Source organism: Pavona decussata, unplaced genomic scaffold (genome assembly GCF_977016875.1).
Source record: "Pavona decussata unplaced genomic scaffold, jaPavDecu1.1 SCAFFOLD_156, whole genome shotgun sequence".
NCBI lineage: Eukaryota > Metazoa > Cnidaria > Anthozoa > Scleractinia > Agariciidae > Pavona > Pavona decussata.
Genome location: NW_028145568.1, coordinates 4,449,109 through 4,471,934, shown reverse-complemented (window position 1 = coordinate 4,471,934; position 22,826 = coordinate 4,449,109). Strand labels below are relative to the sequence as shown.

The 22,826-nt window shown below is 38.6% G+C and overlaps 1 protein-coding gene and 1 long non-coding RNA gene across 3 annotated transcripts; one reads left to right on the top strand and one right to left on the bottom strand.

The window, feature by feature from the left end:
* The first annotated feature begins 533 nt into the window (after positions 1–533).
* LOC146465431 (IQ motif and ubiquitin-like domain-containing protein) lies at positions 534–21,906 on the top strand. The gene is made up of 13 exons (XM_085128637.1): positions 534–1,257; positions 7,094–7,228; positions 7,868–8,035; positions 10,048–10,277; positions 10,698–10,796; positions 11,822–12,032; positions 12,626–12,801; positions 13,623–13,887; positions 14,701–14,783; positions 16,338–16,438; positions 18,672–18,819; positions 19,802–19,987; positions 21,527–21,906. Exons 1-13 carry the CDS (start codon positions 642–644, stop codon positions 21,689–21,691), a joined length of 2,583 nt encoding a protein of 860 aa, XP_084984763.1. The 5' UTR covers positions 534–641; the 3' UTR covers positions 21,692–21,906.
* LOC146465432 (uncharacterized) lies at positions 3,351–6,207 on the bottom strand. Of its 2 annotated transcripts, XR_014868286.1 has the most exons (3): positions 5,774–6,207; positions 4,273–4,334; positions 3,351–4,198 (listed from the first exon to the last, which is right to left on the bottom strand). It is a non-coding gene; the product is annotated as an uncharacterized LOC146465432 (long non-coding RNA). The 2 variants fall into 2 exon arrangements; XR_014868287.1 differs by lacking the exon at positions 3,351–4,198 and having other exon boundaries at positions 4,278–4,604.
* Positions 21,907–22,826: the final 920 nt, after the last annotated feature.

The window sequence follows — 22,826 nt, the reverse complement described above, 5'->3', positions numbered from 1 at the left end:
GATGGCGAGAAATCCCAAAATTTCGCATTAACAGCGGTGAACCTTAAGTGGAAACTCAATTGACGTGAAGCATTGTTCACTAAAATAAATGCAGACTATTAGCGTCTCTGATTTCGGATTGCCAAATACTCGACGACAGTCTTGCAACCATACCCTGTCTAGGACGGGTCCGGGACAGACTTGCTTGAAATTATATACCCTGTTCAGGACAGAGGGGCCAAAAACCATACCCTATCCAGCGGCACGTCCCCGTATAGCCCATATAGGGGAGTACCCCCCCCCCCCGGGATTACGTCACAAGGTATTTGGTCGATATTTGCTCTTATATCTGCGGTGAAGTTATCTTTTTTTCCCTAAATTATTCCTATTTTCTCATCTTCATTTGTTTTATTTTTGTCTGAGAAAAAATTCTGTTTAAAAACAGTCCACAAAACGCCACAATTTTGATCGTTTTGCACTTACTTTTCCCCAATTTTAGCGGGAATCGCTACCTTGAGCCCTCGATCTTTTTAACCAGCTATTTCTATGGAAACGACAATTGCAGCAACAGCAAGTGAAAAGAAAATCAGTTTTGGAGTCGCGCATTTTTGTGCCCACAAACTTGGTTTTATTATCCGCTATCGGACGATTTTAGCCCAGAGATGTCTGCGGCGGACGAAAGCATAAAGAATCAAGTTGCAGACGAAGATAAAAGCGAGGAGCAAACGGCTCAAGGAACTGATGCTCAAGGCGAGATCAGCAACGAACCACCGCAATCCGTCGATCAAAATGGCGGCGATATTGCAGCTGGGGATTCTACACAAGCTGCTGAGCTTGGAAAGGGATATGAAGGAGAGAAAGTAGAAATGGATGAGCAAGAACAAAAAGAGGAAGTTTCTGATGCGAAAGATGATACAGAGAACCCGAGTACAGTTGAGCAGAAGGACGAGAGCCCTTCCGAAGTAAAAGAGACCACACCGCCGGTCGAGGGAGAGGATTCAAAAGCCGAGGAAACAACCATGTCTGTCGTGATTTCAGAACCTGATAAAGACGTTAAAACGCAAGAGGCAAATGCTCAAACGGAGGGAAGGGAGTCGCCCGTAGGAAAGGATGCGGATTCCTCCGCGGGCAGCCCAGCTAAAGTAGTGGAGTCTCAGTCTGAGAGCGAATCCCCTCTGGTTGCTCCTCCGACTTCTAAAGCAGAGAAGTCTATTGACAGTGAAGCAGTAGCTGGAGATCAAGCTGTGGGCATTGCAAAGGATGGTTTTACAGCTAACGGTAAGTAATCTAAACAGTGTCAACGTGTATCTGACAAGAAGAGTTAACATTGTTTTGGAAAATCACAATTGAAAATGGAACCGGCATTCTGTTTGTATATCATACACCAAATCTGTGAACTTGCGCGTCATAAATTTTTAAATTATTATTTTTTAATTATTGTTATTACATGTATAACAGTAAGAAGTGACAAAAAAGATTCTTTGTGAGGAAGAAAAGGAGAGACCAAGAGCCAACTGTGAAGTTACTTGACAAAAAATGTTGTCATGTCAGCTGGGGCATTTCCAGTGTTAATGTTCTTGGCTCACCTTTTGTCACAGGTAGCCCGAGCCCTAAGAACATTATATATTTGTGTTGACCTTTGCAATGCACACGCACACACTGTAGTCACGTAATTAATATAAACATCATCGTAAACCGTTTTGTAGTAACGGTAATTGTAAGGTTTTGTATGAGAGAAAAGAACATATCATGCTTCATCCTTCTTTGGGTGTCTTTTTGTGTCTTGTGTCGTTTTTGAGTCAAGTTTAATACTGTTCCAATGTTGTTGCTCTAATAAATTATACAGAGTATAATCAGTGGAACTAAATCTCCTTGTAGTCACTTTGTATCCACTCAAAAATTACACAATGTGTAACACCTAAAGACACCCAAACAAGTTCAGGTGGGCAAAGTTTACTAAAAAAAAGTGTTATTTTCCCTTCAAAGAGACATCTTTCTCTTATACAAAACCATATAATTTCATGTTACGTAACCATTAATGGAATGTTCAAAAAAAAATTAATGGCATGTTCAAATTATGTGATTTTAGTGCTGCCACTCATTACAAAGGTCAACATAGCTCAGACTACCTGTGATAGTTATAAGAGACGAATCTCTTTATTTCATAATTCAACTTTATTAAAATTTTGGGGTCTTTATTGAATACGTTATGAACCAGTACATGTTTTCTGTATGAACCAAACAAAATTGAACTAATCACGCCGATTTAGTTCGAATGTTTTCAGTGATTGAATTCACATTTGTTTGGTAATCAAACTAAGCCAAAAGTTTTAGTTCACTGATCTTTGATAGTTGAACTAACCGCAAACCAATCAAATCATTGCCGGTTTGATTGAGTGGAATTGATTTAAAATTTCCTTTACCTTCATTCAGTTGATTCAGTTGACTACAAATATATGCCAGCAATAATACAAAATCTAATGTTAGGATAAAATGTGGTACAATGAAGAGGCTCATGCAGGATTTTTTTTTGGGCATGAACCTCGAATGTGCAGTTTTCAGTATACGTGGGTGATTTTTGAAAGTCCACAGGTCTACATAATAAATCTCAAACATTTCTAACATTGAGAAAGATGGGTTGTTTTTATCACAGCACAAGTGTGGAGTCCCCATTGAGATATTAAAGCCTTGATTTTCCATACACCAGTTGAATGCTCTAATTGCACGCTAAGAGACTTGTGGCATGCTAGCCTGGCTGTTTTACTAGCTTTCATAGGTGCATTCTGTTGGATTTTTATTTGTTACCATGCAGGACACTTTTGACATTGCTAATCCAGCAGTACACGTGGTGCATGTCACATCCCAGGTGGAAATCTTATTAAGATCTTAGTAAGATCTTATTAAGTTTCTTATCAAGATTCTTATTAAGAATCTTATTTAAGAATCTTACAAGAATCTTACAAGATCTTGTCACAAGATTCTTACAAGATCTTACAAGATTCTTACAAGATCTTGTAAGATCTTATAAGATTCTAACAAGATCTTAAAACATTCTTACTTAGATCTTACAAGATTTTATAAGATTCTTGCCAAGATCTTACAAGATTTCATAAGATTCTTACCAAGATCTTATAAGATGTCATAAGATTCTTGCCAAGATCTTACAAGACTTCATAAGATTCTTACCAAGATCTTACAAGATTTCATAAGATTCTTGCCAAGATCTTACAAGATTTCATAAGATTCTTACCAAGATCTTACAAGATTTCATAAGATTCTTACAAGACTTTATAAGATTCTTACCAAGATCTTACAAGATCTTACAAGATTCTTTCCAATATCTTACAAGATTTCGACAAGATCTCTTCAAATGTTTTTCTAAGATATTGTCAGGATCTTACCAATTAAAATTGTAGAAAGTCTTGAGAGATCCTTGACCAGGATAAATTGAAGGGCCAAGATTTGATTTTGCTTTTCAATCAAGCTGCAAAATAGGGAAAAACCTGAAGTGTATACTTAAATTTTCTTTTGGATTGCCTTGACATTTCTGGCAATGACCTACACTGGTTCATTCAAAATTAAACTAGAATCATGTGTTCCTGAGAGTTTGATCACAGCTTGCTTGCAATACAAAATCTATACGTACCTAGAAACTGACTTGAGGTGGATATGCTCATAGCACTTAGATTCAAAGGATGGGCCATGTTAAACCATAACCAACAAGAAAAATCATGTGTGATAACCTTTTTATTGCTAAACCTTGGCTTTTGTGAAATAAATTTAACACAACAATCTTTACAAGTTAACATGATGGAAACTTTCATTGACTACAATGCCATATACAGCTTTTTTACAAGGCATATATTCAAGTTCTTGTGATGCATGCTCACAAGATCAACAGCACTATAATTGTTATTGTAATCCACAAGAGTGACAGAAACAGACCTTTACCAACAAATGTTCTCTAGACTAGGATAAAGTTCTACATGTAACTTTTTCTCCTATTTGCATCAATTAATGAAGCACTAATAATAATCTATTTGACTTAATTAATCTGGCAGCTTTAAAGCCTTTCTAAACAATCCAGAGAATTATTATTTGCCAGTATTATTTTCCCAAGAAAGAAGCAACCTTAAAAACACTTGTACATATGAATAAGAGCTTGGTTTCCACTGGTACAATAATGTTCTTTAGTGTTAAAAAACAAACAAATAAATAAAAAATAAACATAAAACAAAAACACCAATAATTCCTTTCAGTTGCATGTTAAAAGCAAGAATCTTGCTTTTAACATGCAACTGAAAGGAATTATTGCTAAAGAAAACATGACAGCTTGAAATTATCCTGTATGGCCCCTGTGGAGAAAAAAAGAAAAATAATTAAAAACAAAAGAACAAGATATCATTTTTTTATGCTATTTTCCTAACTTTTTTGCTAATTTCCTTGCTAAAAAAGCTACCAATTAGAACAATTATTATTTATTAACTAAGGTTACATAAGTGTATGCCTCCATTGGTCAAATCATCATGTACTCTTTGCCTCTGAGCAAATGCTGACAGCAGCCTTCTATTGGCGTCAAAATGTTGAAACACTGTTTGTTAGAAGTGTCTCCCTCCCTCCTCCTCCTAAGTAAATTACAATGGAAGCAATGATGACCTGCACGCCAATTTGCCCAAACAACATTGACCAAGAGGAAAGGGGAGCAGCGTTTCAACAACTATTGAGTCAGTTTAAACTGTTTGTGAGCAGAGCCTTTCAACTTTTCAGCCAAAAGAATGGCACCAATATACAAGAGATACTCAGTGAAGCAACTAAAAACAATAATTATTTGTTGTGCAAATGTTGGGGGTGGAATGTAGCTGGATTAAGCCACAACCCACTGAAGAGCAGGATTACATCATCATTGTGTGAACCGCACGAGAATGCCACTTTTCAGTTTATTTTGTGAGGATTTCTCTAAGCCAATTGCCCATTTACATTTCTTTTATCCTTACAAAACTCCAGAGTGTAGGCTGAACCATTTACAATGAATGTGCTAAATATTACCATTCCTAATGCAGGTTTGACAAGTTCATAAATGCCTAATTTATAAGAAAAAATGATTGCATTGATCAAAAGGATTGCTACTTAGTGTTCCCTTTATAATTTGTTGCTTGCTGTTTTCAACTATGATATCAAGTACTGATCAAATACTGCCATTATGTAAGTTACAAAATTTTATTTAGTATTATTGTTACTGAGTAGAATTAGCAGAAGTCGCAATTCACGACATATAAGTGACTTCATTGAGCAGGATTTGTTGACTTGACTCTGAAGTTGCAGTCTTGAGTCTCAACCTTGACAACAAAATGGAGATAGGAGTTGAAAATCTACAGTAAAACAGAAAAATTGTGCACTTTAAAAGAGTTCTTCTAAGTGATCACAGTGACCACTAAGCTGCCATTAACTTTAATTTAGACAATGTGGCAGTGAGCTTCTCACCCATAACAATCTTGTTAGTTCCTGATGTGAGTAAAATGAGTCATACACTCCACGAAGATCATAAACTGATCTTCAAGCCAAAACAAGATCGATCACTCAAGTCTTCAGCTTATACCAACTCTGTCATGATATCAACCCGGCTACAAATTACTCCGTAAAAACGCTTGCAAAGGCTTCATATAAAAACTAAATAGGGAATGACCACCTCAACAATCTTCAAGAAGCAGCATGCATATGTAAATGTCTATAATTCGCGTGGACGATCATACATTTTCAAGCAGTCTTTCACAAAATAATTGGTAAAGAAACTTACCTCTTTCTAAAAAGTGGTTGTCCACAGTTTGCTGCTTGAAGCCATCGTTTTTTTAGCTTAACTGAGGCAAAATCCAGAGGAAATGTGTGCTGTATACTTGAAACCCGCCTAAAATCCAACATGAAACGGCCTTTTCTCCGAGCCTGCAGTGGCATATCTGCTGACCAAAATAGTGCCCAGTCTTCCCAGTCTGAATGAAATCCAAGATGGCTGCCGGTGTTGCTGTGATTCCACGCTTTTCCACGTTTTCTTGCTCATTTTAAAAGCTAGCATTGTGCATGAAAATCGTAGAAATTATGATTTAAAGCATTTTTGTTCTTTCTGGCATTAAATGGAGTTGAGATTCATTAATTCAGGTTTGTAAGTAATAATATTTTCACAAATGAGTTTCAGTGTAGGACTGTGCATTTAATTTTTTTTTTTGCAAATACAATCTGTAAACTGCAAACTGTAAGTCTTAACAGTCATATCTTTTAAGCCTTTGTTTGGAAACAGACATGTCCACATAGCGTTTATCAACTTAGAACACTGAAGAAAACATAATTTTTACGATGTATTAAGATCTTAATCAGAATGGTTGTAAGATCTTGGTACAAATTTCGGTTAAGGTCTTATTAAGAAAACATTAGGAAATAGGTAAGATCTTATCAAAATATGTTCATGATCTTATTTTTAATTTATAGTAAGATCTTAACAAGATTCTTGTAAGTTAATTCTTAAGATCTTAACAAGATTGCTAATAAGATCTTGTCACAAATTTTGATAAGATCTTAATAAGAAAATATTAAGAAATGGATAAGATCTTATTAAAAGCTGTTTAAGATCTTATTGATTGTTAGGTTGAGGATTTTATCAAGATTCTTACAAGTATCTTACAAGAATTTAGTAAGATCTTGTAAGATCTTATAAGATCTTAAAATGCTGAAGATTGTATAGTTTGTATTAAGATTTTATTAAGAAGTGTTGTAAGACTTATTAAGATATGAAATCTTAACAAGATCTTATTAAGATCTTAGTGTTATTTTCATTCTTATAAGATTCTTACAAGATCTTGTAAGATCTTACAAGATCTTAATAAGATTTCCACCTGGGATGAAATTGTTATTAAAAGTTAATTATTAAATTTGATAGCCTAGCCTGTTAGCTTGCCATGACAGTTATCCTTGGCTATACAGTGTACACGTAATTGTGATTGGATAAACACAATCATTGTTTGGTGCATTATACATATCCTAATCATGATTCCAGTTATAATAAACAATAAACTGTAATCTACAGTAAGGAATTACAGGAATTCACAGTATTGTTTTTCTTTCCTAGTCAAGTTCATCATTATGCCAGATGGTAATGTCCAGCATATGACCTGCTCATTGAAGCAGTCCTTCCTAGAGCTTAGAAACCATTTTGCATCAGAATTCAATCAGCCACCCCAAGTGATACTGATGGTTTTTGATGGTAAGTTACATGTAGGGAAGTGTTACAAGGAATGGGCAATGTAACAGCGTCCATAAGGTCTCACGTGATTGGCTTGCAACCCTTTTAGAAAATGATAGAACAAACAACAGAACAATACCCCCAACCCTAAAAACAATAGCAGCGGTTACACAATTAAAACAATAATATTATTACGAGCTTACGAGAGCTGCTACATGTACAGTACTGGAGGAAATTCTATGCATTAACCTTAATTGAGCAGGCAACATTTGCATGCATCTATTGTGCATCTACACTGTACTGATACATACAAAAAGTTTATAAGGTTAAATGATACTGGTGACGGTGATCAGTAGCATTTGTGAATTAAATGTAGACTGCTTGCAGACACCCATTTTTTCTTCCATTGAGGGTTAATCAATCTGTTGAGCACAAGCTACAGTAGGGGTATGAACAAGAAGGGGTCACATAAACTTCGAGAGAAAAACAGACTACAAGGGGTCTAATTAAAACAAGGTTAAAATAAATGTGCATGCTTGCAAAAAGCTGCTTCTTACATTACATGTATAATGTAGATCATAATTATATTACTTTCAATTGGAAATAATTCTGAATTCATAATAATGACTAAAATATATGTGAATTGCTTTTTCTTTCAAGGGAAAATTGTAGAAGACCCAACAGTGTTATCAGATCTGGGTGTCTTAGCAGGACAGACAGTTCAAGTGGAAATTCAGTCAGCAGATCCAATCAATAGACCTCTCCACTTGAGGAAGGCATCACCAGCCTACAAACTACCAGACAAAATCAAAGTCAGAGTGGAAAGTGGTAAGTATTACAATGCATATAATTTTTTACCATGCTTACTTAAGAGAAAAACATCTTACTTAAGACAAAAACATTTGAGTGGAGGGGGAGAGTGGAAAGAATATAGTAGGGTGGAAACTGGGAGAGAAAGGTTGGGATCTGGGAAATAAGGATAGGAACTGGGAGAGAATTGGTGAGAACTGGGAGGGAAAGGGTGGGAACTGGGTTAGAATGGGTGAGAACTGGGAGAGAAAGGCCGGGAACTGGGAGAGAAAGGCTGGGAACTGGGAGAGAAAGGCTGGGAACTGGGAGAGAAAGGCTGGGAACTGGGAGAGAAAGGCTGGGAACTGGGAGAGAAAGGCCGGGAACTGGGAGAGAAAGGCTGGGAACTGGGAGAGAAAGGCTGGGAACTGGGAGATAAGGATGGGAACTGGAAGAGAATGGGTGGGAACTGGGAGAGAATTGGTGAGAACTGGGAGGGAAAGGGTGGGAACTGGGTTAGAATGGGTGAGAACTGGGAGAGAAAGGCCGGGAACTGGGAGAGAAAGGCTGGGAACTGGGAGAGAAAGGCTGGGAACTGGAAGAGAATGGGTGGGAACTGGGAGGGAAAGGGTGGGAACTGAGGGAGAATGGATGGGAACTGGGAGGGAAAGGGTGGGAACTGAGCGAGAATGGATGGGAACTGGGAGAGAAAGGCTGGGAACTGGGAGATAAGGATGGGAACTGGAAGAGAATGGGTGGGAACTGGGAGAGAATGGGTGGGAACTGGGAGGGAAAGGGTGGGAACTGAGCGAGAATGGATGGCAACTGGGAGAGAAAGGGTGGGAACTGGGAGAGAAAGGGTGGGAACTGGAAGAGAATGGGTGGGAACTGGGAGAGAAAGGGTGGGAACTGGGAGAGAATGAGTGGGAACTAGGAGAGAAAGGGTGGGAACTGGGAGAGAAAGGCTGGGAACTGGGAGATAAGGATGGGAACTGGAAGAGAATGGGTGGGAACTGGGAGGGAAAGGGTGGGAACTGAGGGAGAATGGATGGGAACTGGGAGAGAAAAGGTGGGAACTGGGAGAGAATGAGTGGGAACTAGGAGAGAAAGGGTGGGAACTGGGAGAGAAAGGTTGGGAACTGAGAGGGAAAGAGTGGAAACTGGGAGAGAAAGGGTGGGAACAGGGAGACAAGGATGGGAACTGGGATAAAATGGGTGGGAACTGGGAGAAAATGGGTGGGAACTGGGAGAGAAAAGAGTGGGAACTGAAGAGAATGGGTGGAAACTGGGAGAGAAAGGGTGGGAACTGGGAGAGAATGGGTGGGAACTTGAAGAGAAAGAGTGGGAACTGGGAGAGAAAGGCTGGAAACTGGGAGAGAAAGGCCGGGAACTGGGAGGGAAATGCTGGGAACTGGGGGAGAATGGATGGGAACTGGGAGAGAATGGGTGGGGACTAGGAGAGAATGGGTGGGAACTGGGAGATAAGGATGGGCTCACAAGAATGATTATAAGCCCTCAATTACTCAAAATGGTTTGTTCCTTATGAATTCTTGGCAATAGTTAACTTTGCATTCCCTGGAAAACAAATTTTACAATAACTGTCCAAATTTCTGCGCGCTGATTGGCTCGTAGCTATTGTCTATAAGAGTACAGACAATAAAAATGACGTCAGATGTAACACGCGCGCTTTCTCAACAAAAAAACTTGCCAATTCCGCTCGTACTTTTTCCATGCTATTGTAAAAAACAAATCGACGGCAGTTTTCTATGGTCTACACTCTTATAGACCATAAAATGACGCCATAAAATGTCCAAAACTTGGCAGTGAAACCACTCGCCTGCGGCTCGTGGTTCCACTTAAGTTTTGAACATTTTTTGACGTCATTTTATGGTCTATAAGAGTATAGACCATAGAAAACTGCCGTCGATTTGTTAATTAAACTCTGTATTTTGCAGTTATCTATTTTAGAAAAAATAAAATAAAGGCATGAATCCTTTATGTCCAACTGCTTAGCATTCAACTGATGATCACTTTGTACTGTATAATTTCAGGTGGAAAAGAAGCAGAGGTTGTCGTCCACATTGTGCAAGAGAATAAAAAGAAGCCATTCCTTGGCGGCTACAAGCACAGGCTGACAGGAGCAGAGTTCCATAATGCTACTGCTCAAACAATTCCCAAGATCCGTGTACCATCTTCCGTGGAGAAGTTCCACCGAGACACTCAGACATACAAACTGAGAAATAGAGTTCAACAAACAACAAATACAACTTCAACGCAAATGGTAATTATTAAGAACTGTCAATGAGTAAAATCATTACATGTAACACGGTAATCATTTTAAAATCCTCAGTATCAACCAATTTGCAGTTAGAAATCATGAATAGCTAGTTCACTTTTCATCTTTCAAATGTAGTCAGGTTACATCAACTTATTTTTTTTATGAATAACATAACTAGGGAAACATTTTGTAACAAGCGACAAATGCTCATAATTTTGATGTCATGAAATTGTATGTCGATCTATATGATAAGTTGTAATCTAATTCCATTTGAGGCTTTTCCTTTGGCTGATTACCCTTCTCAATACTGCTAGATAAGTATACTGTACATACAGTGTATATATTCTAATCAATGAAATGAAAATTGAATTTTAACCATGTCTTAAGCACAGCAACCTGAATATTTTTGTTTATCTTTTTCAGACAAAGGATGGCTGCTATGTATCAAATGTTACTGACAAAATACTGATTCCTGGGCAATATGTCACAGCTGAACAACACCACAGACGAATTTTAAAGAAGGTAAGTTCATGGTAAATATGAAACATGACAGTGCACCAATTAGACAACCAAGTGAGCCTGACACGGGTAGTTGCTGGTACTCTGCATATGATGGTCGGAGTTAACCTGAGTTGACCCCTAATCAAATTAAAGAGATTGAATCATCTGGAATCAATATTATTACTGGGAACACTTTTATGTGGTCGGACAGTGTTCATTGACTTATAATGTTACCATGGCAACTAATGCTTGACAGGCAATTTTTTCAGAAAATGGAAAATCATATTCTGAAATGAAGAAAACAACTTTTCTTACAGTTACTTATATCAGTGTTCTTTTATTGGTTTTGATTACTTTTCGTTCAATTTTGGCACTTTCCTGAAGTTTTGGGGAAACCCTGATATCCAAGATGACGGATCCAAGATGGCTGGCATTTGGCAATTATTACATAATTACCATTTAATATGACGTCATTACTTCCCGTTGCGGACCACAATGGAAACATCTTTGGGCTTACTGTGTCATTGTCATCACTTTAATAGTTGCATAGTCGTGGAGGGGTTTGGGGAGGGGAGTAGAGGGCAACAGAATTCCAGTCTAGATAGGGTTTTTTTAATGTATCATAGTTTTAACCAGTTCCCAAACAAGTCCCCCATTTGAAAATCTTTTCTTTTTTTTTTTGTTTTTCAATGCCCCCATCCCCCTTCCCCAGTATTATCCAGTTGGTCCATAGAGGAACTTCACTTGACCTTCAATGTGCAGAAGTGTTATTGTCCTAGGATAAAATGACATTGTATTTATGATGTGAGGTTAATTTTTGAAAATAACCCCACCCCCACTCTCTCTCTAATAACCCCCACCCCACTCCTTTCCTGAAACCTGAAAAAGTAACCCCACCCAACCCCCTCAAGAGCTTAATTGAGCTTTTGTGATACCATTCAATGGTACATCACATGGGGTTCATAGTTAGCAATTAAGAAAATTTTGGCATTTTCCTTAGTGCAGGGATGACCTTAGGGCTTACAGAAGCTGACTTGAATTTACAGGTCATTATTCTTCAAACCTATTGGAGAAGGTGGCTGGCAAAGAAGTATGTGCAGAAGCTTAGAGAAGATCGCATACGACGCCAGGAATGGGAAAGACAGGAAGAGCTCAGGAAACAGAAAGAAAGAGCAGAAAGAATAAGAAAAGAGTGGGAAAGGAGAATGAATCCAAAAACAAAGGAAGACTTTGATCTTCTTTACGCACATTTGGAGAGTAAGTTGATGTTGAGATATTTTGTGTTTCAGTGAAGAAAATAGAAAATGAGTGTTCTTACATCACATGTTGCATGCACAAGTGCACAAGTGGATGGGAAGAGAAGAACACACCTGCTTCATGGCATGGAGAGCCTTAAGTAGTGTATTGTAAAATTCATGTATATGAAAAAGCTGATACAGTCATTCAAACGCAAGAGCAAAAAATTACCCTTCTAGATGAGTTACATAAAGCATAAAGAGATTAAAGCTGTCACACCTTTTTAGGGTAGTTTATTAATAGAGGCTTAATTCCTAGTCATTGTGGTTTAATTCTAATTTAATTGCCATTTTAAAGGTAAAGAACATGAACATCAAGCAACAAAGTCACGCAAAGTCCGCTTGGCTGGACTACATGAAAACGGACTTAAAGAAAGTCTGACCATGTTCATGTAATTCCTTTTGTTCATATCACTGACAAAAGGAAATGATGGCTGTTAAATACAAACATGTTGTAGTTAGAAGCCTGAGAAAAAGTCAACTCTCTGGCGTTGTTAGGCTTTTCCGAATCATTATGATTTCATTCTAATCTAGTTGTGTCATTCATCTGATCAGAGTGGCGTAAGGATGAGATGGCTCGTATAGATGAGTTATACTCTGGCCCTGAAAGGAAAGCTGCACTTGTAGGGCTGTTAGAACAAGAAGCATATCTGATTGCCTCCATTGATAGACATAAGCTTGTTGCCGATGATGAAAACAAAGACAAGAGGATCAAGAACTTCTTGAACAAGGTTTGTGTAGATGGGTGTGTTTTTGTAAGAGTGACTTAGACTTCAGACTTTTTAAAGCAAGATTGAAATCCTTTCTCAAAATGTCACTATGTGAATAGTGATATCGTCTTTTGTTTGTTTGTTTGTTTCTTGTTTTTCTTTTGTCATATAGTAGTTTCTCATATACACTTTTTTTATTGTTATTTTATTTATGGAACGTTATAGGTCGACCTCCTGTTCCTTTTCAAGATGTTCATGTATATTTGTTTTTGTTTTCTTGTCCAACATTTTGAATGAATGTTATGTTATGTTATGTTTCATTTTGCCACGTTACATTGTTTACTTATGTTATATTACATTTACTTATGTTGTCATGTTACGTTTATTTATGTCGTTATGTTATGTTATGTTATGTTATGTTACGTTTACTTTTGTTAAGTTATGTTGTTTCATTTTGTCATGTTACATTTACTTAATATGTAATGTCATGTTACATTTACGTTATGTTACGTTCACTTATGTTATGTTACGTTACGTTTACTTGTGTTATGTTATGTTATGTTACATTATGCTATGTTACGTTACGTTATGTTAAATTATGTTATTTTATGTTGTGTTGTGTTGTGTTATGTTATGTTATGTTATCTCAGGCCCCTTTCACGCTATATTTTGCACTCTAGTTGAGTGAAGAAGTGTTTGTCTTTTGTCGAACAAGGATTTTCTCAGGCTATGGTTTTCATTGTATCTGACGCTTATTTTATGGTCGGAGTCAAACCCCGATTATCTTGACTGCTTTATTATCTCTGGAGATTTGACTAAATATTTCATTATTTTCTCCAAAGGCTGCTGCACCAAAACAGTGGAAAGCTTACGATGGCAAGGTCACTGAAATGGATACGCCCTACACAATCCGCGCCCAAGAGTTAAGGGATATTTACAGTACCCTCAGCATGAAGTACCTAACGCAGGATGAGAGACTTGATGTACTGTTGACGCTGAAGCATACTGTGAAAGAACATGACTGTAAGCTTACACAAGAGATCATTGAACTGATTGATAGAGAAGCTGATTTACTGATGAGGGGAGTCAAGGAATCAAATTTAGAAGGTACTGAGGAGCTGGCCACAGGGAGGGCCAGCCCAGATTTTTAAATAAGTAACGAGAGAAAGTATTTGCGGTTTTCGTTAACTCACAAACTAAACTCTGGTTGCTTTTATTAGACACTCTCACCAATCATCGTTGAAGACACTTTTCATGATACACTCTTTTTTTACAACAACTTTTTTATAAGAACCTTGAGGCTGAGATTAACTAAAATTGAAGAACATACTAAGAACATCACCCAGGCTGAGGGTCAGTTGAAAACATTTTTATTTTGACCGAAAGTTTTTTTTTAAAACGAACGGTGTAAATACTAATACACCACACTACGGCTCGTATTGTTCTTTGATAGGTGTCTTGCTCACGTCTGCATAGCTTTATTGAAATGCTATAACATGTAACTTATTAGAACATCTGTAAGAACGTTTTCAGGTTCAAATTTCCAAAAAAAGATAAATAAATAAATAAGTAAGAAGAAGAACGTTCAGCCTCAGCTCCAAAATTAGACGTTCTTACAAAAAGGAATGTATGACCGAGCTGATAAATAGATGCATGCACAACTTCGTAATCTTTCGTTGACTTTGTTTTTTTTCTCCATCTGTTGGTTGTCGTTGATCCATTGTTTCACATCTTAGAATGTGAATCAACAAAGTAACACGCAGCTGATTATTGAGATTGGAACTTTTATTCCTGTTGCCAACTAGCAAACGATTAATTCTTTCAGCATCCCAGATGATGATGTATCATTTCTACTAGAATAGTCTTCGAATTATCTACATTTTCTGAACTGTCGTACTTTTTTACCTAACTTTTCCGTAGGTTTGCGCAAGAGAATTTTAACCCTCTTCCTTCAATACTGCAAAACTCCTCTCTTTAACCCTGAAGCGGCTCGTCTAATCAAGGTAAGTGATATTCGTGTTTCTTTAAGTCTCAGGGTCACCCAGCAAGAACGTTAAAATAAAAATAGTTGAAATGTTATTACCTTCATCCCCACGTCATATTATGTAATGTTTAAAACACGAGCAGCAGTGTTTTATCGGGATGCCGAGTGGTTAAAACACGTGCTGCGAGTTTTTTGAACGGCTTCAAAAACATTCCTGGAACAGCGTTTGTCGAGCGAGTTCATAACAATGATGCTTTTGTGAACGTTGGAAATTAGCATACGAGAAGAACATTAAACACCACATACTAATAGGGAGGAGGTTTTATCGGATATAAAACCACTTCACGTGATGTTTTATGGACCATTTGATAGGTCAATGGGTTTATGAATTAATAAGGTGTGTTGTGAAAGCTTTCTAAAAGCTCATGCAAAATCACATAGTTTGATCTGTTCCGCATTCCTTAGCTGAGAATTTATGAATTTATGAATCGTATGCTAAAAATGCTAAACGATAAAGGCGTGATCTTAACTTTGTCTTAAAGTCACCAACAGTCTTAGCGCTTCTGACATCAAGAGTCTCGGTTGATTGCTGTGAGAGATATTTCCTGATGCGACCGAACGGAATCTTATTCCCCGAATTTACGAGCTGCTGTCGGTTTTCCAAAAATGCTAGCTGGCATTTTTTGAACTTTAAACGACGTATTTGCCCCTCCAAAAACAAAAGGGATTAGTTCTTAAGCGTTGCGAAAGTTGGAGGTGACCTTACGCTTTTAAGCTGTTTACATGGAGGGAGGAAGATCCTAGCACTAGGAAGATCCTAGAGGGCGGATCATTCTAGCCTGCAAGCAAGCTCTCTTGGGGGTGAAGAGCTTGCTCGCAGGCTAGATCATTCTAGCGCCATATGTTTTCTCTATTCAGTTTACATGCAAAAAGTTGTACTTGGCCCTTGCGCTAGGATCTTCCTAGAGATAGGAACTTCCTAGCTGAGAGATAGGAAGATCCTAGCACCATGTAAACTACTTCTCTCGGAAGATCCTAGTACTAGGGACAAAAAGAACAAACATGGCGGCAGCCGGGCGTTCAGCTGCTCAAGGCCGACAGTTATTCTTCTTTTCCTCCTCCACTTGGTAACCACTTCGGCCGAAATTTCTGCATGTAAAGCAAACGAAACGTTTTTCCGCCTTCTCGCATCTTCCTAGTGCTAGGATCTTCCTCCCTTCATGTAAACAACCCCTAAGACAACGCTAGGTTTTCTTCTAATTTCTGAGGCGGATGATGTCTTTCAGAACAGACCCCAGTTGTTCAAAGAGCGGATAACTCTGCCCAGTGGATAAATCGCTATCCAGCGGATAAAGTGTACTCCCACCAATACATTTTATCCGCTGGATAGCGATTTATCCACTGAATAAAGTTATCCGCTCTTTGAACAACTTGGGCCAGATATTCTACCGACGGAAACGGAACATTGGGTGCCCATAAGTGCTAGACTGTCTTTCCTCATTCAAGTGGAGCACTGCTGTTATTGTCACGACTCTTTTTACTGACTCGTTTCTGGTGGTTTTTGTCCCTTTAGGTTCCACAGGATCCAACAGTTCTACGCAAAAATATTTACTTCTGTCCAAGCTGTAACGCCTACCTGCCGTCAACGGAGTTCCAACTTTCGTCTAATTCTAGGTAAGACAAAACGGGTAGAAATGCAAATCAGTGAGCTGGTAGCAAAAACGTTATCACGATTGTAAAACTTGAAAGGCTAGTGAAATAACGACTAAGATTTCCGAGTTTAAGCCGAACACGTCGTGGGACACGGAAAATATTCTAAGTTTGGCAAAAAGTACGGAAAGAGTTGATACCGCGATTGTTCGAAAGGCGATAAGCGATAATCCATGGTGAATTGCTGATGAAAGTTTGTAGTACAACAACAACGACAACAATTTATTTGAAAAATAACAGAATGAACTGTTTGTCCCGCAAATATTTACAAAACTAATCGAGGCGGGACAAGACGAATATAGGAACACTTGAGAAAAGCCACAAAAGTACTTTCGATTGCCGTGTGGTGGGAAATTTGTGTGGGTTCTCATTGCTATTCGCAAAAGTAAGCTCCTGCGAAATTTGTTCCCGGATACTTTCTCTGCAAAAATTACTTCACCGTAAATTTTCCATTAACGGTGTTTTTATACAAAAGCGTGTTTGTTTCCGTTTAAGTTAAAAGAACACAGTCAAGAACTATAATAGCGCAGAAAGGAACTTATTCGTTTTCCGCAAGTTTACAGCATGCATGCGTGCATGCGTGTTTTGGTTGTGGTTTCTAACAGCTGTGGGATATACTCGACTTGTTCGATATTACCAAAAAAAATAGTTTCTCTGTGCAGAATATCACTTGTCCCCCAAACGCAAAAAATTAATTATCGGAAAACAAAAACAAGCAAACGAATGCCAAATCGCAAAATGGAAAGTAGGAAAAGTTTCAGTCTGTACAGTATTTCCGAAGTAAACCGGAGGCTTATTCGAAATTGCTCGATTTTGAATTAGTGTGACTTAGGCCTAGGGCAAACGTCGAATCTTAGTCGAACTTAATTCGTCGAACCTATTAATTTTGAAATAGGCGCATGAATGGTGCGACGTTTGCCGCAATTAAAGGCTGGTTTCCATATGATCGCAGATCGCAATTATTGCGATCTGCGATCATATGGAAACCAGCCTTAAGTTCGACTCAAATTAATTGGTTCGACTCCAGCATAAGTTCGACTTGCCAAGTCGGATAATGCGACAGTGGTTCGGCGTTACAGCAAACGCCGTTCTAAACACGCGCTGAACTCAATTCATAAATCATGCAAATTACAAAATAATTGATTCAAATGTGATGGACTGCGCAAAAGTCACAAAAATACCGACTCCCCTATCTGCCAAACGCTATTTCCCCCCCTGACGAGCATGCGCTGTACAAAGACAATTTCGCGACCAGAAATGGCGAGCTATCGAGAGTCATTGCTGACAGCGCATCGCACAGCGTGATGGAAATGTGTTTTTCGTGTTTCATTAACACCAAATATAAATGATTGAAATGCAAATTGCCTATTTGCAATAAATGCTCAGTGTTTGAGTGTTTTCTTTCTATTTTTCGCAATTAATTGCCAAAGAAGAGCCCGACGAGCACTGTATTTCGGCATTTCGCTAGCAACTCCTAGCAATAACTAGCCGCACATCGAGTGAATAGGGACCTTACGAATGCAAGACGGTGACACCAACGCAAACGTCATTTGAAAGTATAACTTTATTTCATTTGTGCTACTTCGCGATTATTTTAACTCATTCAACTTGTATACACAAACGACAAACTAGCCAGGAACCAAATTGGTAGGAGTACCGTTCAAGTTAAGGAAGAGAATGAAAAATTCACTCCCGTGGGTTCACGTTCTCTACAAAACCTTGAATTTGGTCATTTCACGTTGTTGTTTTGCAGAGGACGACAAAGAAATGTACCAAAATTTAAAACGCACGTGCAGAGCGATTGTTTTTGCTCATTAATCTTTTTGTGTTGTGGCGTGTTTTCGTAAGGTCCCTAATAGCACGGGGACACGTGCTTATTCCCGTGTTTCACGAAGTGCAACTTGAGAATTAGGGTCGACGCAGGTTCGACGTTTGCTACCACACTGGAATTAAGTCGACTCTTTGTCGAACCTATTTTTAATAAATTCGACGCGACTTAGATTCGACGTTTGCCCTAGGCCTTAATCACCAACGGCTCACGTACACATACATGGTCTTTTTCATAAGAAATCAATTTGTTGAGCACTCAGGGTGCCTGAATTCTATCGATGTTAGTCAAGAAAAACAGTAACTTTGAAAGCTCTTTTAATTACTTGTTTGACGTTGAAGTCACGTCGAAAATCCTCGTTGTCTTTAGGGTTGTCGGAAGATGTAGAAAGTGTACGAAGTTGGACAACGACGCCAGGTTACGACATGACTTCTCGCAGTACAGAGCTATGTTGAAGGAACTTAGACGATCAGAAGAAAGCTTTGAAGATGACTCCAAGATCGCTTACTTGCTTCAGGTATGGATGTCAGATCAATTGACTCAAATTTTTGCTTACAGATAATATATACTAGGCTACGTGCATAAGGACACTTGCCAACTTAAAGTGATATTATCAAACACGAGGAAGAATGTGTCATCCGATTTCCAAACACCGAGAATTGCGCCGAGTTTTTTTTAAACCAACTTCGAGGAGTTTGGAAATCGGGTGGAACACTCTTTCGCGTGTTTGATATAGCTTTTCTCAAACTCATTAATAATTCATCAAGAGAAAAGTAAGAAAATCACTACTGTTACCGTGGTTTGGATATGTGTTCCTAATTACCATAAAATTTTACCAACTTTAGCCTTGAATTTCTCAAGAATTATTAATCATTTGAGAAGCCATATCAAACACTCGAAAGTGTGTTTCATCAGATATCCAAATACCTCGAAGTTGTTTATAAAAACTCGGTTGCGCCTCATTTTTTCAACCTACTTCTCAGTGTTTGGATATCTGATGAAACACACCTTCTCCTGTTTGATATATTACTTCAAGCCGGTTTTCATCCCTTTTCATGACATGTTACTTTTAAGGTAAATTTTAACATGGTATGTTAACTAAATTATATGTCACTGTACATTCTAGCTATATTGACTGTTAGTTTACCCTCAGTTGGTTATGAATTTCGACTTACAAGTTGTAATAAATGACTTCAGGAAAAATAGGCCTTTAGAAGATCCTTTTATGCTTAAGTTGGAGTAAGGAGGAAAAATTCGCTTCCACTATAGTTGTAAAGTAGTTCTGAAAAACTAATAAATTGTGTTGTGTTGTGTTGTGTGGAGTTGCGTTGCATTGCATTCATTGCATGCGACACTTTGTCCACGCTGAGACAAAAAAGATGATGAATTAAAGTGCAGTTGAAGTACACCAAATTTTAACCAAGTCCATATAGCTGAGTTCACGGAAAATTGAATTCTCTATGACAAACTAAATTCTCGTTTCTCTTGCCTTTCTCTAGGAACCCGACCTTCGCTATCTTGTGGAGAACATTTGGAATAGTCAGAGCGTGCTGAGTGCACATGAAGACCTGTTTGACTTGGTGCTTGTTCGGTGGAACAAGTACGAGGAGTGGTCACCTTGGAATTGTATCCTGCTCACTAAAGAGGAGGCCTCTGCACACGCCAAGCTAGAGAACGTCACTGAGGTGCTTATTTGCTGCTATTGTTTACCGTATTTCTTTTATAAAGGGCCGGCCAAACGATTGCAACATCATTTAACATTGTTGGACGATGTTGCATGGTGTTGAACGAGGTGACTTGGACTCAAAGGTCTGGGACCAAAATCTACCCAGAATCCTTAGCAATCAAACCCGCGCCATATTGGTTTTCCCAAAAAAATGGCGCGAAACCGATCGATCTCCGGGTGGGAGCATCTTCTCGTTTTTCCTGATCTTACAGCTTCACTTACTCCTTTGCCCTTTCTCTTTCTGCTGAAGAAAGATTGCTTCTGTTTAAAGTGCCCATAACCCCCAAAAAAGTTTTCGCTTAAATAAATCTTTGCACCTGTTCGAAACGCATTGAGCCTTTTTGCGCCTTTTTTCAACTTAATCTTGGCTTTTTATAAGCTGTAAAAGTTACGAAATCTAGCCATCATCTGTCCCATGACCGAGCTGGTAAGGGGCATGGGTCTATTCCTTACAGGACGTCACAAACTGCTTTGCATGCATTTTCACAAAGACTTAATGCAATGCAAATCAGTTTGTGACGTCAAGTAAGGAATAGACTCATGCCCCTTACTAGCTCGGTCATGGGACAAATGATGGCTAGATTTCGTAACTTTTACAGCCTATAAAAAGTCAAGATTTGGTTGAAAAAAGGCGCAAAAAGGCTCAATGCGTTTCGAACAGGTGCAAAGATTCATTTAAGCGAAAAAAATGTTTTGGGGTTATGGGCACTTTAAGCTTTCGTCATTGGCGTTTTGCCGGGCCTTAAAGTTGCTGTTTATTTTCTTGTGTGAATTGTAACTGATACCCCAACGTACTGGCAGTCCTTATCTCTCTGTCAGTGGAAATTGGATGTGCACAGGACCGATAACCAAACTATATAGATAAATCTTCGTTGTCAAATAAAAACGATTGAAACTAACACCTGTAGACGGAAGCTTAAAGGGGAGGTATCACGTGAATTTGATGTCATTTCAAACCCCCAGCGATGTTTGTCGGTAAACAGAAACAAAACAAAAATACTTGTCTGGTTTTGAACATGAATATATGGAACATATATTTTAAACTGTAGATGAAAGATTAAATAGAACTAACTGCGAGGAGCTTTCTTCTATTTAATTGTCTGGTTTTGTTATAAATTATCACCCAGTGCAATAACTGTCGATTAGTGCCTTTGGTCAGAGACAGAGTAGGTCAGAATGGAATGAAACTTGAAAAATGTTAGGCTAACGTTTTCAAGTTCCCTCATATTTGTTTCCAAAATGCGCTAGGACAGATCACTAGGTGTTCCTTTCAATAAAAATTCCTCTCGTTGTTCTAGAATTATTTTGTGGCTGAGTGAAGGTCTTTTTTCACCATTTTTAACAAAAGAGGTCAAAAACCCTTTATGACACTTCTCCTTTAAACTAGCCGAGAATCTCCCTGACTGTTAGGGTGCGATACTTTGTAGCAAGATGTTGAAACCAGAATTGCCATCGTCCGCAAAATTTTCTTATCTTAGTTTTGCATTTCTCTTTCTAGGCGTATGGGAGAATGTTTATTGGCAAGATCCTTCACAAGCACGTGCTAGCGAGAAACCACTTTTCACGACTGCCCGGCATGGCGGAGCACATGAAGAAGAAAATATCCGGCCAGACACGAGGGTTAGCGAGCAACGGGGCGAGACCGGCGACATTGAAAGCTTGATCGGTGCAAATGAACTTAAATGGATTTGAAATATTTCGCTCCTATTTTTAGCCAGAAATATAATGTATATTCACCCAGGAAACGTTTCCACGAGGAGCAAAGTGAAAGTTTGCAGGTGGATTTTGTTCGCCAATGTACATAGATGTATTATATTCTTTGTGGATCTGTAATGAAAACTGCTTCATGGTGTAAATAAATTTGATGATTTAGTTGAACTGAAACATGGTACTTTGCTAAGGGTCAGATCACCTTCTAGGTTTTTCCTTATGGACGGTTTGTCAACCATCAGTAATATTTCCCCTTCACGCAACTATATTTGTTGACTCAGTCCCTCGAGTGTCAAGACCCAGTCTTCCGTTTCACGCGGTCACAAAAATTTTGCAAAAAGCGAAAACGAAGTCGAGCCATGATTAACTAAACGATCACTGAAGACTCTTTTTAACGTTGCAGTGTACATTGTAGCGTATGACAGTTGTGTGGGCTACAACTTATCTCGCGGTGCTGTCCTTGTCATTGCGTTGCAATTTGCAAGAAAATGCGCGTTATTTGGACGGTTTTGGGTTCTCGTGTTGTTGTATCCTCGGTTTACGAGCTATTTTTGCCTACACAAGATTTCTACCCGGATTTTTGAAAAGGTTGCCAATGAAAACTTGAGTGGTCATCGAGAAATGACATCGAATCACGGGTTTTATGGCCCTGAGAAGGTTCTGAATGATGCATAAGAGAGGAGATAGGAGAAGAAAAACTATGCAACCTTTTATCTTTGTATTGGCAACTTTGAAGAAAAAAAAAACATTCGTACCGCGCTCTCAAAGAAGCTTGACTTGAGCGGGCCCGTTTTTAAAACTCCGGGTAGATTTGCATTACTGAGATGGAGAAACCGTACACCAAATTTACCATGAAAATTAAAACAATCGAGTGATTGTAATTTCTTCAAATCCTATGATTGATTTCCAGTCTCCTTAATTTTCTTGCTCCTCCTCCCCACTCCTGACGTACCCTGACTAGGGCCCCCCTTAGTAGTTTAGACTCTCCCCAGGTTGCGCTCACCTTTACAGACCAAGGTGGCGGGATACGAGTCTCGAAAATCCCACAGAAAAATAGGGGACTGTGAAGAGTATTTTCTCGACACCAC

Bases quoted from the DNA above. Each gene is read 5' to 3' on its own strand.
- LOC146465431 (XM_085128637.1), top strand. From the start codon at position 642: ATGTCTGCGGCGGACGAAAGCATAAAGAATCAAGTTGCAGACGAAGAT. The intron at 8,036-10,047 runs GTAAGTATTACA...GTATAATTTCAG, and splicing joins CAAAGTCAGAGTGGAAAGTG to GTGGAAAAGAAGCAGAGGTT. The intron at 10,797-11,821 runs GTAAGTTCATGG...TTGAATTTACAG, and splicing joins ACAGACGAATTTTAAAGAAG to GTCATTATTCTTCAAACCTA.